Source organism: Schistocerca serialis, chromosome 8 (genome assembly GCF_023864345.2).
Source record: "Schistocerca serialis cubense isolate TAMUIC-IGC-003099 chromosome 8, iqSchSeri2.2, whole genome shotgun sequence".
In the NCBI taxonomy this organism is placed as follows: Eukaryota; Metazoa; Arthropoda; class Insecta; order Orthoptera; family Acrididae; genus Schistocerca; species Schistocerca serialis.
The window spans coordinates 146,961,779-146,979,499 of NC_064645.1; the positions used below are offsets into that span (position 1 = coordinate 146,961,779).

Sequence of the window (17,721 nt, forward strand, 5' to 3'; positions counted from 1 at the left end):
AGTTAGTTTAAGTATTGTGTAAGTCTAGAGACCGATGACCTCAGCAGTTTGGTCCCATAGGAATTCATACACACACACACACACACACACACACACACACACACACACACACACACACACACAAACAGTAAATCAAGTAATACAGCTAATAGATACACAGTACAAAAACACAAAATTTAAAAATTAGAATAATTATGCGAAACATGAATCGTCTTGTGACATCTGAGACGTGGAATATTTCGCGTAATTAGCTAACAATTGGTGGCGCTGCCCTGGGACATCGGGGTCAAGTACACATTCCGAGACCAACTTCTGAGACCAGCTTTCTTAGCAGCGCCAGTGAGGGGACGACCATCTCTGACAATAATCTTTCCTATCTTCCGTTTTCTTTCTCTCCTTAAAAATTAATGTTTTATAATTTTCCGTTTTGTTATTTCACGTAATATAACAAATGGTTCAAATGGCTCTAAGCACTATGGGATTTAACATCCGAGGTCATCAGTGCCCTAGAACTTAGAACTACTTAAACTTAACTAACCTGAGAACATCACACACATCCATGCCCGAGGCAGGATTCGAACCTGCGATCGTAGCAGGCGCGCGTTTCCAGACTGAAGCGCATATAACCACTCGGCCACAGCGGCCGGCATGTAATATAATTTCAAGAAGTAATCACAGCTGTAACTTAAACAAAAAGAGAAAAAAGACCTCCAAGCAATCCCCCATCCACGCTGTGCTGCATGGGCTACAGTGCCCGTGGCCTGCGCTGCGTAATCAAATTTCATTGTGTGGTGATGCGTGGCTACCAGCTAAGTAGAGTGGAGCACTACGACTTGAACGAATTTATCGGATGGCGAGTACTACTTGTCTAAACGCAGCCTTGAAAATAAAAATGCAGCCAGCCTTGTAAATCCGCGTGAATTAATATCTGTAGAAATGTTTTTAGCATTCAGACTGCAGATAAAATTGCACTGACATGCACAAATCTTTGGAAATGACAAATGAAAAAGATTTATGTTCAGGAATGTGTGATAACAGATTATGATCGTGTCGTCACAAGACGGCACTCGTCCATGGCAGTTTGAAAAGCCCCGCGAACAGAGTTGAGGCTGTGTAAGCATGACTCCATGAGGGCGCTGTTAGCAGGAGCGCCACGACTCCAGCGCTGGAGTGATGGTGTGCGAAGTCGCTGTACACATCGGCCGGAACTGGAGGTATGACTGAGCGAGTAACGTGAGAGGGAATACGGATTTCCACCGAGCAGCCGAACAGTACGGGGTTTAACTGGTCTAGTCGTCGCTCGATAACAAGAGTACGCTGCCCGAAGTGGAAGTAGGGCGTGCCCGCTGCTGTTAGCCACAGAGCACTCTGTTACTGGCGCTTCCTCGAGCGCACAAACTGGGGCAGCGTCTTAACCCATGGAGCTGCATCTGATATCAGGAGGTGTAATGTGGTGCAGTGTGGCTCAAGATAGGCAGCCTGTAGTGGGACTAGATCGTATTGACCCACTAACCTCGTTAAGTCGTACATCTATCTTTTTTACGTGTGGGCTGTTAAGCTAGAAAGGAGCACAGTACTCTGCTGCTGAGTATACCAAAGCGAGTGCTCATACCCGGACAATGTCTGCTGACGATCCTCAACGAGAGCCACAGAGATGATGGAGAACGTTGTGTCTAGTTTTGAGCTTAGCAGATTTTCGTGTCAAGTGCTCCTTAAAAGAAAGCGTCCTATCTAAAGTGATACCATGGTATTTTGGATGCATATTATGAGGAAGTTTGTCTCCTTCGTATAAGTCGATGGCTCTGGACAGATGAAGACATGAAACTTCTGTTTCATTTGAATTTAGTTGTAACCTCCATTTATGGAAATAGTGGCTTAAGATGTCTGTATCAGAAGTTAGGATTTCTTCAGTTGTTCCAAAGGTTTTGTGTTTGGTACTATTGCCCAGTCGTCTTCACAGGCAAACTTTCTAGACTGTGTTGGAGGAATATCAGATATATATATATATATATATATATATATATATATATATATATATATATATAAAAATTAAACAAGAGAGGAGCAAAGACGGAGCCCTGTGGTAAGCCGTTATCCAATACTTTTGGGCAACTAGTGTCTTTTTCTGTAGTCTCTGTAATTGACCTTCCAGTTGACATGTTGTCAATTAATTTTGCTGTTCGTCTGCGTGGGACGATTTGCAATAATTTATAAAGAATCTCTGATAATAAGATTGTGCTTGGTGCTCTGATTGATGTGTAGCAAATTTATTTTTAAATATGGTACGTCTTTTATAGTACTCATGGGAAATTGTCAAGTCTTATGAGTTCTAAACATAACAAACGGGAAGTTGCGAGACAAGAGATAACAATCGCCTATGAGTGACTGCGGCAAGGCAAGGAGCAAGGATAAGAAAGGGATAAAGGGAGAAGGAGTCTCTGAAAGGGGCACCTGTACGTCACACAGAGTCTATAGCAGACCGTCCACTCGGCCTCCGAAGAAAAGTGCACAGTTAGAGCAGAGGAATGATGAGCGCCCTTCGACTCCAGCGGGTGACGACGAAGGGGAAAACTGAATAAGACTCGGGAGCAGGACATTCTGAGAGGTCTATTACAGCCAGAATAGGAATCACACAGTTACATTCAATGTTCCGATAAAAATCAGTGAAGCCAACTTCCGAGACAGTATCGCTGCATCACAAACAACTGGACTACAGATGATTAACGGGTATTTGAGGGGTACTGGTTTTCTGGGAGACACCTTGTACTTTTACGAGCTCTTTGGTCCACTTGGGATTTCAAGGAATGCAAGGAGAGCACTAGCATGAACACGTTGGAGTGCAAGGAACGCAGTTAAGTGACGCTCATTCTAAGACCTCTGATTCCAAGATGACGGGAGTGATAATCCTTGCCATGTGACAAGCCCCTCCATCCTTATCCGTGACTTCATCGCTTTTATCACTGATATCTTTCTAATTATTAGTGCCGCTATCAAGCCACGCGCTCTTTCCACCTCCTCGTTTGGAATCGAAATAGCTCAAGTGTGATAATGCACTGCATCCCCACCCCTTCGTTTTGGAAATTTTGTGGTAAGATCTTATGGGACCAAACTGCTGGGGTCGTCGGTCCTTAAGCTTAAACACTACTTAACCTAACTTTAACTAACTTACACTAAGAACAACACACACACCCATGACCGAGGGAGGACTCGAACCACCGATGAGGGGGGGGGGGGGGGAATCCGTGCGAACCGTGACAGGACGCCCCTTCTTTCCAAGCAGTCACACTGAAATATTAAAATGGCCTATCTAATCAGCATGCTCTAGCCTACATGTTAGAGCGCCGTTTCAAGGCTGAGACTGTTCCTCAGTGATGTCACAACGCCAGCCAATAGCAGCACAAAAGACTTAATGCACAGCCTTATTTCTGCTGCGCAACTCACATCAGCATACCTTTCTGGTATGCTGATGGAAACTGGTGTTTTTTCCAGCTTGCACGGCATTTTGGGTACAAAGTAATATACATAATGGTGTTATGAACACTTTTGTCCACACTGAAATTCAAGGAATGCAAGGAAAGCAATGGAATGTAAGGAATGCAATCAAGCTGGTCTGATTCAAAGACCTTTCATTCCAAAATGGTGGCAGCCATAATGCTTGTCATGTGACAAGCCCCTCCCTTCTTATCTGTGATGTTATCACTCTTGTCAGTGATATCAACATACTTATCACTGGTATCATCAAGTCACACACCCTATCTGCTCCCCCTTTTAGAATAGAAAGCTAAGATGGCAGAAATAGCCCAAGTGTGTTAATTCCTTGCATCCCTGACTGCCTTCTTTCCAAGCAATTAAAATGGGATATCTAACCAGCAAGCTCTAGCCCACACTTTACAGAACTGTCCAAAGCTGAGGCTATTCCTCAGCGATGTCTCAATGTCAGCCAATAGCTATGAAGAATGCTAAACGCACAGCCATATTTTTGCTACATATCTTGTCTCAGCAAACCTTTCTGGCACCCTGATGGTGGCCGGTGCTGGCCAGCACACACAGCATTTTGGGCACGAATTAGTACAAGTTAGCTGGCCGGGGTGGCCGAGCGGTTCTAGGAAATACAGTCTGGAACTGCGCGACCGCTACGGTCGCAGGTTGGAATCCTGTTTCGGGCATTGATGTGTGCGATGTCCTTAGGCTAGCTATGTTTAGGTAGTTCTAAGTTCTAGGGGACTGATGACCTCAGAAGTTACGTCCCATTTGAACCATTTCTGAGTACAAGTTGTACGGTTAGGGATCCTTTGATCCACTTTGTAATTCAAGGAATGCTGTAATGTGACCGCTATGGAGTGCAAGGAATGCAGTCAAGTGGCCCAAACCTCTGATTCCAAGATGGTAGCAGCCATGACCATTTTCACGTCACAGTTCCCTCAATCCTTATCTGTGATATCATACGTGATGTCATCATCCGTATCAATGGCGTCATCAAATCCCATGCCCTTTTCGTTTCCCCTTTTGGAATCGAAATACAAGAAGGTAGAAATACACTCCTGGAAATTGAAATAAGAACACCGTGAATTCATTGTCCCAGGAAGGGGAAACTTTATTGACACATTCCTGGGGTCAGATACATCACATGATCACACTGACAGAACCACAGGCACATAGACACAGGCAATAGAGCTTGCACAATGTCGGCACTAGTACAGTGTATATCCACCTTTCGCAGCAATTCAGGCTGCTATTCTCCCATGGAGCCGATCGTAGAGATGCTGGATGTAGTCTTGTGGAACGGCTTGCCATGCCATTTCCACCTGGCGCCTCAGTTGGACCAGCGTTCGTGCTGGACGTGCAGACCGCGTGAGACGACGCTTCATCCAGTCCCAAACATGCTCAATTGGGGACAGATCCGGAGATCTTGCTGGCCAGGGTAGTTGACTTACACCTTCTAGAGCACGTTGGGTGGCACGGGATACATGCGGACGTGAATTGTCCTGTTGGAACAGCAAGTTCCCTTGCCGGTCTAGGAATGGTAGAACGATGGGTTCGATGACGGTTTGGATGTACCGTGCACTATTCAGTGTCCCCTCGACGATCACCAGTGGTGTACGTCCAGTGTAGGAGATCGCTCCCCACACCATGATGCCGGGTGTTGGCCCTGTGTGCCTCGGTCGTATGCAGTCCTGATTGTGGCGCTCACCTGCACGGCGCCAAACACGCATACGACCATCATTGGCACCAAGGCAGAAGCGACTCTCATCGCTGAAGACGACACGTCTCCATTCGTCCCTCCATTCACGCCTGTCGCGACACCACTGGAGGCGGGCTAAACGATGTTGGGGCGTGAGCGGAAGACGGCCTAACGGTGTGCGGGACCGTAGCCCAGCTTCATGGAGACGGTTGCGAATGGTCCTCGCCGATACCCCAGGAGCAACAGTGTCCCTAATTTGCTGGGAAGTGGCGGTGCGGTCCCCTACGGCACTGCGTAGGATCCTACGGTCTTGGCGTGCATCCGTGCGTCGCTGCGGTCCGGTCCCAGGTCGACGGGCACGTGCACCTTCCGCCGACCACTGGCGACAACATCGATGTACTGTGGAGACCTCACGCCCCACGTGTTGAGCAATTCGGCGGTACGTCCACCCGGCCTCCCGCATGCCCACTATACGCCCTCGCTCAAAGTCCGTCAACTGCACATACGGTTCACGTCCACGCTGTCGCGGCATGCTACCAGTGTTAAAGACTGCGATGGAGCTCCGTGTGCCACGGCAAACTGGCTGACACTGACGGCGGCGGTGCACAAATGCTGCGCAGCTAGCGCCATTCGATGGGCAACACCTCGGTTCCTGGTGTGTCCGCTGTGCCGTGCGTGTGATCATTGCTTGTACAGCCCTCTCGCAGTGTCCGGAGCAAGTATGGTGGGTCTGACACATCGGTGTCAATGTGTTCTTTTTTCCATTTCCAGGAGTGTAGATTATGTATGTTAATGCCCTGGATCCCCCACCCCTTCCTTCCAAGTAATCACACTGAAGTGTTAAACCGAGGCAGCTAATCAGCGTACCTTTCTGGCGTCCTGATGGCGGCCGGTGCTGGCCAGCCTGTACGGCGTTTCAGGCACGAAGGGGAAGCAGATGACGTACAGGAGGAGCGGCGCCATGTTGGCGTAGAGGACGGCGCGGTAGGACAGGCAGGCACCCAGCACGTAGCCGCAAAGTATGCCGCAGTTGCAGAGTAGCGACAGCACGCAGCCGAGCGCGCCGCGCGCCCCGTCGCTCGCAGTCTCGCCCACGTAAAGCGTCACCAACAGTACTGCGCACGTGCCGTGCACGCTCGCCAGAAACCTACCGTCACACCATAACCCGATGTTAACTACATTCCCTGTGTGATAATAATGACTGAAAACTTACAACAACATTTATTTTCCCACAAAATAATCTGGAGCTTCTCGAACCATCATCACCTGACAACCTGCAATGTCCCTTGCGCTTTTTGTGAACTACAATTTCTCAATTTCTGACCACATACCATTTCTTGCCAATCACGATCAGCCTAGAGACCGATGCTCCGTCCAATTTAATCGTGTAATACGCTATGGACTGTATTGAAGCTACTGGCAAATACGTTCAGGGGCAAAAGTCAAGGGATAGCGACATGCACATGTGCAGATGACAGTAGTATTGCGTACACAATGTACAAAGGGGCATTGCATTTCCGGAGCTGTCATTTGTACTCACAAGGGGACCTCCCCATCGCACCCCCTCAGATTTAGTTATAAGTTGGCACAGTGGATAGACCTTGAAAAACTGAACACAGAACAATCGAGAAAAACAGGAAGAAGTTGTGTGGAACTATGAAAGAAATAAGCAAAATATACAAACTGAGTAGTCCATGTGCAAGATATGCAACATCAAGGAGAGTGTGATCTCAGCAGCGCTGTGGTCCCGTGGTTAGCGTGAGCAGCTGCGGAACGAGAGGTCCTTGGTTCAAGTCTTCCCTAGAGTAATAAATTTACATTCATTATTTTCGCAAAGCTATGGCCTGTCAGTTCGTTTATTGACATCTCTGTTCACTGTAATAAGTTTAGTGTCAGTGTTTTGCGATCGTACCGCAAAACCGTGCGATTTGTCGACGAAAGGACGTGCCTCTCCAATGGGAACCGTAAACATTTGATCGCAAGGTCATAGGTCAAACGACTCCTCCACAGGAAAACATGTCTGATATATTCTATACCACACAGGTAACGGCATGTGCGTCACATGACAGGAATATGTTGTTGACGCACCTACCTAACTTGTACACTTGGCGAATGGGTAAAAACATTCTTCTACCCTGCCCGATTTAGGTTTTCTTATGGATGTGATGATCACTCCCAAAAAGTGATGAAAACATAAGAGTTTGTCACATAAACTGCAACAAATGAATGGAACAGTTTCACAGTCGCACAGTTTTCCCTGTGCTCTCTCAAAACATATGTTTTGTTTCGATGTTTGTTTAGGTGTAGCGTCTCCGTATTACGGTGCAGTTACCTCGCATCGGACGAAAGGGCGGACAGATAATAAATTGTCTGAAAATAAAAAAATTAAACTTTGTACTCGAAGGAAGGTTTGAACCAAGGACCTCACATTCCGTAGCTGTTCACGCTAACCACGGGACCACAGCGCTCCTGGGCTCATATTATCCTTGATGTTGCTTATCTTGCACATGGACTACCTGTGTTTTTATATCTTGCTTATTTTTTTTCATGGTTCCACACAACTTCTTCCTGTTTTCTAGATTGATCTGTCTTCAGTTTTTCAAGGCCTATCTACTGTGCCAACTTATAACTAAATCTGAGGTGGGTGCGATGGGGAGGTTCCCTTGTCAGATGATTCATGTGAAAAGGTTTCTGAAATGATTACGGCCGTACAATGGGAATTAACAGACTTTGAATGCAGAGTGGTAGTTGGGGATATCCCATTTCGGAAACCGTTAGGAAATCCAGTATTGTGAGATCCACAGTGTTAAGAGTGTGCTGAGAACACCCAGTCCGTGGCATTACCTCTCACCACGGACAATGCAGTGGCTGACGGCCTTCATTTAACGACTGAGAGCAGCAGCGTGTGTATAGAGTTGTCACTGCTAACACACAAGCAACACTGTATGAAATAATCGCAGAAATCAATGTGGGACGTACGAGAAACGTGTTCTTTAGGACAGTGCCGCGAAATATGGCGGTAATGGGCTATGGGAGCAGACTGTAATGTTTTGTGAGCCTCACTGCCCTTTTTTTTAAACTAATTTCTGCCTGATTTTATTCTGAGTAGCTCAGTAATGTTTGTAAATACCGTAAATTAAATGCGATTCAAAAAGTACTTGAAGTGAAGAGAAGCGCAGCTGGTTAGCAAGAAATTCTTTAGAGCGCAATCCCCACAACGATAGTGGTTGTGAATCTTCGAGTATGGCCTCTAAAAAAAGGACGATTTATTAAAAAAAAGTGGACTGTTAATCTGTATCTTGTGGAAAGAGGACATGTTGTTAGGCCGTCGCTCAGAACGTATTGTTACATGTAATGAAAATTTTTATTTTAGTGATAAAACCGAGTAAAGTATGTGCAACAGCTGCCAAACATTTATGTATACAAATTTTCTGGAAGTGAAGAGTGGAAATATCTTGTTTTTGGAAAAGGAGGTGAACTTAATTGTCGTCGCCGTCTATCAATCGACAGAATTGTAAATGTACAAAGTTCACTAAAATACAGGAAAAGAAATGCATTCTCTATAGTTTTCATTCAATACATAACAACCTCTCATAATTTCTTAGTTACAGTAATTGGATTATGTTCTTGTACAATATCATGGTGCTGAACTCCACTGACCAATTTTGATGTAGCAAGACGTGTAGTTTGAAGGAAGTTTGTGTGCCAAGCAATCTCCTTTTCTCACGAAAAGCAGATTGCTGTTCGATCTTATTAACTTACAACAATGGTCCCTTAGGTATGAAAAGCTACGAAAACTTGGGCTCAAAGCTATCCGCAATACGGCCAAGTAACTAAAAGAGTCGTATTTTAAGCTTTAAACAACAATAACTTCCTCCAAATTGTAATACGTCACCAACCGGTGCAGAAGCTGATCTTTCAAGGAGGCAGCAACCAAAATTCTGGTACCAATTACGACTTAAAAATTTCAATCAAAAATCAATCTCTATCTCTCCACACATATATAAATATTCATATTATTAAGATAAAAGTCATTTTATGCTAACGGCATGACATCACTTGCAATGCCTCTCCTGGGCCCTCTGATCGTATTGATAACACCCTAGACGACTGGATAACCATGGGCTGTTCAGATGATTCCCGATTTCAGTTGGTAAGAGCTGATGGTAGGATTCTAGTGTGGCACATACCCCATGAAGCTATGGGTCTAAGTCGTCAACAAGTCACAGTACAAGATTTTGGTGGCTCCATAATGGTGTTTGCTGTGTTTACATGGAATGGACTGGGTTCTTTGGTCAAAGTGAACCTATCACTGACTGGAAATGGTTATGTTCGGTTACTTGCAGACCATTTGCAGCCATTTATGGACTCCATGCACCCAAAGACCTGTGGAATTTTCGCCGGGCTACAGTTCATTACGACTGGTTTCAGAAACATTCTGGACAATTCAAGCAAATTATTTGGTTTCCCAAATTGCACTACGTGAATCCCATCAAACATTTCTGGGACATAATCAAGAGGTCAGTTGGTGCACCAAATCCTGCACCGGCAACAATTTCGCAATTATGGACTGCTACAGAGATAGCATGGCTCAATATTTCTGTAGGGGACTTCAAGGTACTTGTTGAGTCCTTGCCACGTCGAGCTGCTGCACTACACTGGGCAAAAGGTGGTCTGACACGATAATAGGAGGTATCCCATGACTTTTTTCAACTCAATGTATGTTTCCCAATCAGTCTTCATTTCTGTTCAGTCGTGATCAATCACTGGACCGACGCCCTTTCGAATTAAATCGCGTAATCTGCTATGGACCACATTGCACACAAACTGGAAAATACATCTTACAAAACAAAAACCATATACAGCTGTATGATAATCTTTAATGGGACATTGCTGGTTTCATGGCCTATACAGCCACATCTTGAGGTATACATCTAAACAGAAAAAAATCTTAATGGCAATCCACATGGTTCAGCAGAACCACATCATAGCAGTACAATCACAAAACCCAAATAATGCCAATCACTAAACAAACACATAGTATTTTAAGGCATTAAAGAAGAAATACCTATCCTTCACCTGAAAAACGACATTACCAGCCAAAAATCAGAGGCTAGTGTTTAAGTAACCCATATAATGGAACAGCCAAACACAGTGGAGTTTCATCTTGACTCTCCCCAATATGACATAATTATTTGTTCAAAAATTATGTTTGCAGTATTACCACATCTAAAATACGTCAGCGAGACACACACACATACACACACACACACAAAAAGACGCACACACAATCCTGTATTACGAAATATGACGCCAAAAGTATTTTAAACTATATTCTCATTACTGACTACAATAAATCCTGCCATCCTGTCTAAGACAGACAATGGTACGGCCTTATGGTTTGAGGTGCAATAAATACAATTCTCTTTCACCTTTGGTGTTCCTGGAGGGTACGCTAACCAGCACTTGGTATGTGCAGAATGCTATGAGACCCATTCTTTTGCTGTTCTTGCAACTGGAAGATAATGTTTTGTTCCAACAAGATAATGCTCTGCTGCACACTTCCTGTGAAACTTAATGTGCCCTGCAAAACGAGCAGCAGCTCCTCTGGCCAACACATTCTCTGGTCTTGTTTCTGATGAGGCATGTGTGGGATATGATGGGACAAGAAGTGACTCGTGTGACTCATCAGCCACTGTGACCGAGCGGTTCTAGACGCTCCAGTCCTGGTTCGAATCCTGCCTCGGGTATGGTTTGTGTGTGATGTCCTTAGGTTAGTTAGGTTTAAGAAGTTCTAAGTCTAGGGGACTGATGACCTCAGATGTTAAGCCCCATAGCGCTTAGAACCATTTGAACCATTTTGAGTCATTAGCCAATCATGATAATGATCTGTAAATGTAATCATTTAATGTACTCCATATGCACTGTTGCTACTATTAATCTTGAATAAATTGGAAATCTCTAAAAGTATATGCTGATTTTTTTTTTTTTGACAATGTAGTTTGAAGGGAATTTTGATATACATTGGGGCAAGTTGATGCAGTTTGAAGGGCAAGTTGATTTACTTTTGGAGCAATCTGATTCAGTTTGAAGGGCTACTTGATACAGTTTCAGGGACACTGAATATCTTTCTCTCCAGCGACCATGATTCTCCACTGATCCTCATTCTGTCCACAGACAATCATTCTGTCTACTGACTATAATTGTCCACTAGCCATAATTTCCCATTAACCATTATTCTCCGCTCAACATCATTCTCTCCACCTGACAGTATACCGGGTAACAGTGATCAGATATTTCCACGCCTACCTCATCTACTGTACTGCCCCACCTTTATCTTTAATCACACATGCACAATGGTTCCACATTTGCCTCAGCATCATCATCTACCTGATTTATACACAACAGTAAATTTCCTCTCACTGTAATGCTTAGTTTAATGAGGCAACAACGTTACATATTACAGAGGGGAAGGTAGGCTGTAATATATACTTTAATGAGGAAACGACATTATAATAAATTACAGGGGGCATACAGATTTCCCCCTCTAGTTTCCGCAGCTTAACATAGAAGATAACAACGTTTTGTACTGTGCTGGGGGTAGGCATCTTGATATTACTGTATGGATTCCAAGATGTATGGTGAGTTGCTTAGTGCTCTGTTGTCATCGTTTACTTTGCTAATTATCGGTGTCCGTTAGGCTTTAGGTTAGATCTGCAGTAGTGTTTATATCTGTGTTTTTATATACAGTTTTTACTTATTTATATGAGTCTAATGTCTGGTACAGATGTCGTACTACTGCCTTCTACTAATTATAATTGTTTAAGTAGTGCCAATAAGCAACCTAGGTGTAAAGTAAGTTCCACAGACAATTTACATGTGGAAAAATTTAATTTGAAGGTTCATAGAGCTTGAAAAGTTTGGTACATCGGTCCAGCGTTCGTCGTAATGAGTGTTGTTTAACATAAAAGTTTTTATTAGCAGTATCGATATGCAAGCTTTATTCATTAAGTAATCCATAGGATTTAGACGTAGCAATATTAATCTGAAGATCCACTGTGGTTACCAATTGAGAGAAATCTTACGTATTTAGAGAAATAATACAAAGTTACTTTGCTCTAATTTTCGTACACATATGTAATCATACTTGCATATTATGATAATCAGTCTCCATGTGTGTTTATATTTTTGCACTGCATAAATGATAAATAATTTTATCAAGGAATTTACTTGCGAGATATCGATTCTGTCATTGTCTTTAGTGAAGTTGCGTCTGTGCCGCTGCCTTTTGTGTGTGTTTTTTTAGTAAACAAAGCAATCATTTTTCAGTGTAAATGATGTATTGATGAGTCTTGTCACGCTGAGTTGCTGCACTACGCTTGGAAAAAGAAGATCCGACACGGTATTGAGATGTTTTACATTACTTTCGTCACGTCACATTGGTGCGCTTGTTCGATACCCAAGGGCTGCGACTTCGATACCCAGTGCTTCTTGGAAGTTACTAGTTGTTGAGTGTCAGTTATAGATAGAAAGTTTAAGGTATAACAGCATAATGTAAGGATGCGGTAATCTGAGCTCAATTTTTAAATGGTGAGTGGTATTCTGAACAGATTGAAAGTGTCGCTTTGGGTTGCCCTCTCTCACTCCTGGTGCCCAATCTATTTACGGAAGATTTTGACGAAAAAAGTGCTCTGCATTTTCAAAACCGTGGTTGCTCTGGAGATGTGTTGGTGATATATTCGTAGTGTGGCCCCACGGTGGGGATAAAATGCTGGAGGCTTTGGAGAATCTTACCTACATTAAGACAATTTCAAGTTTGCCATGGAATGGGAGAGGAATGGCTGTCTACCTTATCTGGACGGAGTAGGTTGACGGATGGAGTAGGAGTGTTACCTTAATGCCAACCATGAAGATTTATATTTCCTGGTCCCAGCTGCAGACTAAGCCAAGGTAGTTGAAAAGTGAAGTGATTTAAAGCCTACCATGCTCCTACCATATATGGTAACTGTTTCTTTAAAAGCTTCCAGAAACTTAAAGAAGGATAAAGTGCGTGTGATACTTTTCCGTGGTCAGGCAGGCTGCTCAGACGAGACAAGGGCTTGCATCTCTATTACTCACGTAAAACACTCGTTTCTCGTCTGCTCTCTGAGGGAATGTTTTGTTCTGGACCTTCGCTGCCTGTCAGTCTGATAGATGCCACCAATTTTAGTGATTAACCCATTCGATAAACAGTGCGGGTAGAGGCTCCATGTATTTTTTGAGTATTTCCATTTTTGTTGCATTAGTTTTATGCAGACTGGCGCTGATATGTCGACCGTATTATCTGCGACGCGTGCGCATGTTGCTCCAATGTATAGCTTTATATCTAGTGGTTTCAGCCTTTACTTATTTAACTAGGCATCCTTGGTCACTCGAAAATCAGTCGCCGACTCGCCTTTAAGATGGCCGTGAGATTAACCGGTGAAATATCAGAAGATTAGTTGTTTGTGTCCCGGACGCATACGGAGAAACATTGAATATTCTTCCAGCCGGGAAAATTTCAAGAACCATATCATGAGATACTTGAAGTGCTTTACTCTGCCCATTTCAAATAAAAAACTAAAAGTGACTGGAGATTTAGAGAGGTAAGCTAAATATACAGAAACACCAGAGTGAACTTGAACTCCTTGACACTGAACCACATACAGCATGTTGTGTCGCTACGGTTCGTCTTCAAAATGGTTCAAATGGCTCCGAGCACTATGGGACTTAACATCTGGGGGCATCAGTCCCCTAGAACTTAGAACTACTTAAACCTAACTAACCTAAGGACATGACACACATCCATTCCCGAGGCAGAATTCGAACCTGCGACCGTAGCGGTCGCGTGGTTCCATACCGAAGTGCCTAGAATCGCGCGGCCACATCAGCCGGCTGTTAGTCTTGGATTTCGCGCAAACGACTAGTGAGTTTACTCCATAGAATTACTATGCACATTTACTTTGGACGAGGACCTGCAGAGAATGGACACTTCGTGCTGGGATTGGCTGTTGACTCGTGAGGTGCTGCGCATAAATATGCCGAATGACTGTTATTATAAGGTTACATGATTGCAGAAAAATAACTGACAGCAGTCAGATCCATCAGATATCTAGGAGTATGCGTACAATTGCGATATAAAGAGAAACGATCACGTGAAACTAATCGTGGTCAAGGGCGCCCACTTTCCAAAGTATCTGTGGGTGCTTATCAGTGACGGAGCTCCCACATCCTTTGAAGCCATTATCTCAACAACCAAAACGATAACAATCCAGATTACGTGAAAAAAAAAACACTGAAATCTTAAACCACCCCGCTGTTATGTTAATAATAATAATTAAAAAAAGTTGTTCACGTAGTCTGTAACAAGCAGCTTCCTTGTATCTTGCGCCGGCCGGGGTGGCCGAGCGGTTCTAAGGTCTACAGTCTGGAACCGCGCGACCACTACGGTCGCAGGTTCGAATCCTGCCTCGGGCATGGATGTGTGTGATGTCCTTAGGTTAGTTAGGTTTAAGTAGTTCTAAGTTCTGGGGGACTGATGACCTCAGAAGTTAAGTCCCATAGTGCTCAGAGCCGTTTGAACCATTTTGAACCTTGTATCTTGGATTACTCTTTATTGCTGTTCAATACTGATAAGCAAATATTTTAAAACAATTATTGACGAATGGAGTGGACATATTGTAGCGCGTCACTTGTAAGGAAACATGAAAGCAATCCGAAAAGGCGGGATCCCGTTCACAGTATAGTACGACTGTTATTCTGGGGAGTTGATTCGTGGGAGAGGATCAAACAGCGAGATCATACTTCTCCTTGGATTAGGGAAGGAAGTTGGCTGTGCACTTTCAAAGGAACCATCTCAGCATTTGCCTGAAGCGATTTGGGGAAATCAGAGAAAACCTAAATCAGAATTACCGGACGCGGGTTTGAACCGTTGTCCTCCCGAATGCGAGTCTAGAGTGCTAACCACTGCGCAACTTCGCTCGGTATTCTGGTGAGTGCCTTTGACTTGGCCAGAGAAAGACAAGCAACAGGGTGGCGGGGGGCGGGGGGGGGGGGGGGGTGGTTGCTTCGTGGCCTTTGCTCAAAGACGTCCAAAACAAACAGATATGTCCTAGAGGTCAGAAATTTTAACTTTCATCTCTGTGTTTCAATAGGTGACAAAATTTACTTTATTTTCTTTTTACCAAAGCAAAAATTTTATGGGTGCAGCGCACCCACAGGATTATGTATGTGGGTCCTCGAGCCCTGGCGTACCCAGGTAGTCGACGAGCATTATCTCGGCAGGACAGACGCCCGACTGAGGTTCACTGAAAGAATCTCAGGAAGTGTGGTCCACCTGCAGAGAGATAACTTGCTAAACCCTCTTTCAACCAATACTTGAATTATACCTACTTCGTCATTCTGGGACCCATACCAGATAGGGCCAATAGAGGAAATAGAGAAAATTCAAAGAAGAGCAGCGCATTTCGTTACAGGTTCATTCAGTAGGCATGAAAGCAAGCAACATGGTTTTCTCAGGCAACTGTGCAGCGTCTGCTACAGGAGAGGTGTTCTTGCATGATGTTGCCGTTTACTGTTTGAGTTCAGACCGCAGAATTTCCTAGAAACGTCAGCCAGTAAATTGCTGCTGCCTACGTATATCTCGCGAAAAGATCGTGAAGATAAAATTAGAGAGATTCGAGCTCACACGGGGGTTTATCAGCAGTCGTTCTTCCCGTGAACCATACGCGAATGGAACAAGAAAAGGGAGAACTGACAGCGGTTCACAAAGCACACTCCATCACCGCTGTAAGGTGGCTTGCGGAATATGCAAGAAGATGTAGCTGTGCATATACTCTTCCAAACAACATCAAACAGAATACATGTTCTGGACACCTTCATTCCTGTCCAGTTGTTGAGTAAACAACCGTGCCCTCGACGTCGTTTTGATGCGATAGCTCTCTCACAAACTTATTAATTGGTAAATTTTCTGTAATTAAACTCCGCCTGTCATGACTGATGTAAAATTCTTGTTTTTTCCGCGTGTTATTTATATAGTGTGTCAGAGAAGCCCGCGTACTTCTTTTAACAGTTCAGTAATGAAGTAGTTGCTCTAACGGTACTGCTTTGAAACTGACGAAAAGCGCTTTTGTTAGTATTGTTTTGTTTCGGCTCTGTATAGAATTGTTTCAGTTGCGAATCATGGCTGTTGTTATCGGACGCAGTTACAGTGCTGAGAGGCGATTAGTGGTGGCTCTGTGGATGCACGAACGCACACAGACGCAGCAAAAAAGGACGGAGATAACGAGGAAGTCGGTTTCGCAAGGCCCTAAGTCGTTAAGCAACTTGATTTCATTGGGAAAAACGTAATTTTATTTCAAGCAGTGTCGAAGACAGGCTGTGTACGTGACGTCAGAAAATGAGAGAGGAGACGTGTGCCGCAGTCGCTCAGTCCGTTGTAATGTCTCTGATGTTTGGTCACTTAACAGTGATATAAAATGTCTGACGCAGCGAAGTGAAATTTGAAAAGGAACTGAAAATGTTTCTCTTGACAACTTTTCGTATCGCGTCTGTAATGTGATAGTGATACGCAAAAGAACAAGGAGTCCAAGCGCTCCCCCCCCCCCCCCTCCCCCCATGAAAAGCACGACCACACCATAACACTACCGCTTCCGAATTTTACTGTTGCTACTACACACGCTGGCAGATGACGTTCACCGGGCATTCGCCATACCCACACACTGCCATCGGATCGCCACAGTGTGTACCGTGATTCGTCACTCCACACAACATTTTTCCACCATTCAATCGTTCAATGTTTACGCACCTTACACCAAGCGAGGCGTCATTTGACATTTACATGCTTGATGTGTGGTTTGTGAGCAGCCGCTCGACCATGAAATCCAAGTTTTATCACCTCCCACCTAACTGTCTTAGTACTTGTAGTGGATCCTAATGCAGTTTGGAATTCCTGTGCGATGGTCTGGATAGATGTCAGCCTATTACCACATTACGACCCTCATCGACTGTCGGCGTCCGCAGCTCGTGGTCGTGCGGTAGCGTTCTCGCTTCCGACGCCCGGGTTCCCGGGTTCGATTCCCGGCGGGGTCAGGGATTTTCTCTGCCGCGTGACGACTGGGTGTTGTGTGATGTCCTTAGGTTAGTTAGGTTTAAGTAGTTCTAAGTTCTAGGGGACTGATGACCATAGATGTTAAGTCCGATGGTGCTCAGAGCCTTCGACTGTCGGCGGCCTCTGTCTGTCAACAGACGAGGTCGGGCTGTACGCTTTTGTGCTGTACGTGTCCCTTAACGTTTCCACTTCACTATCGAATCGGAAACACTGGACCTGGGGATGTGTAGGACTGTGGAAATCTCGCGTGCAGACCCCAATCACCTGACCACGTTTGAAATCCGTGAGTTCCGCGGAGCGGCCCCATTCTGCTCTCTCACTATGTCTAATGACTACTGAGGTCGCTAATATGGAGTTCCTGGCAGTTGGTGGCAGCACAATGCACCTAAAATGAAAAGCGTATTATTTCGGG

The 17,721-nt window shown here is 44.5% G+C and overlaps 1 protein-coding gene across 1 annotated transcript in view; it reads right to left on the bottom strand.

Annotated features, from left to right (window-relative positions):
* Positions 1–17,721, bottom strand: part of LOC126416881 (facilitated trehalose transporter Tret1-2 homolog) — a 148,639-nt gene that overhangs the window by 52,006 nt on the left and 78,912 nt on the right. Inside the window, exon 4 of the mRNA XM_050084765.1 lies at positions 6,050–6,329. Within this exon, the coding sequence (XP_049940722.1) occupies positions 6,050–6,329 (280 nt within the window). The remainder of the gene's footprint in view (positions 1–6,049; positions 6,330–17,721) is intronic.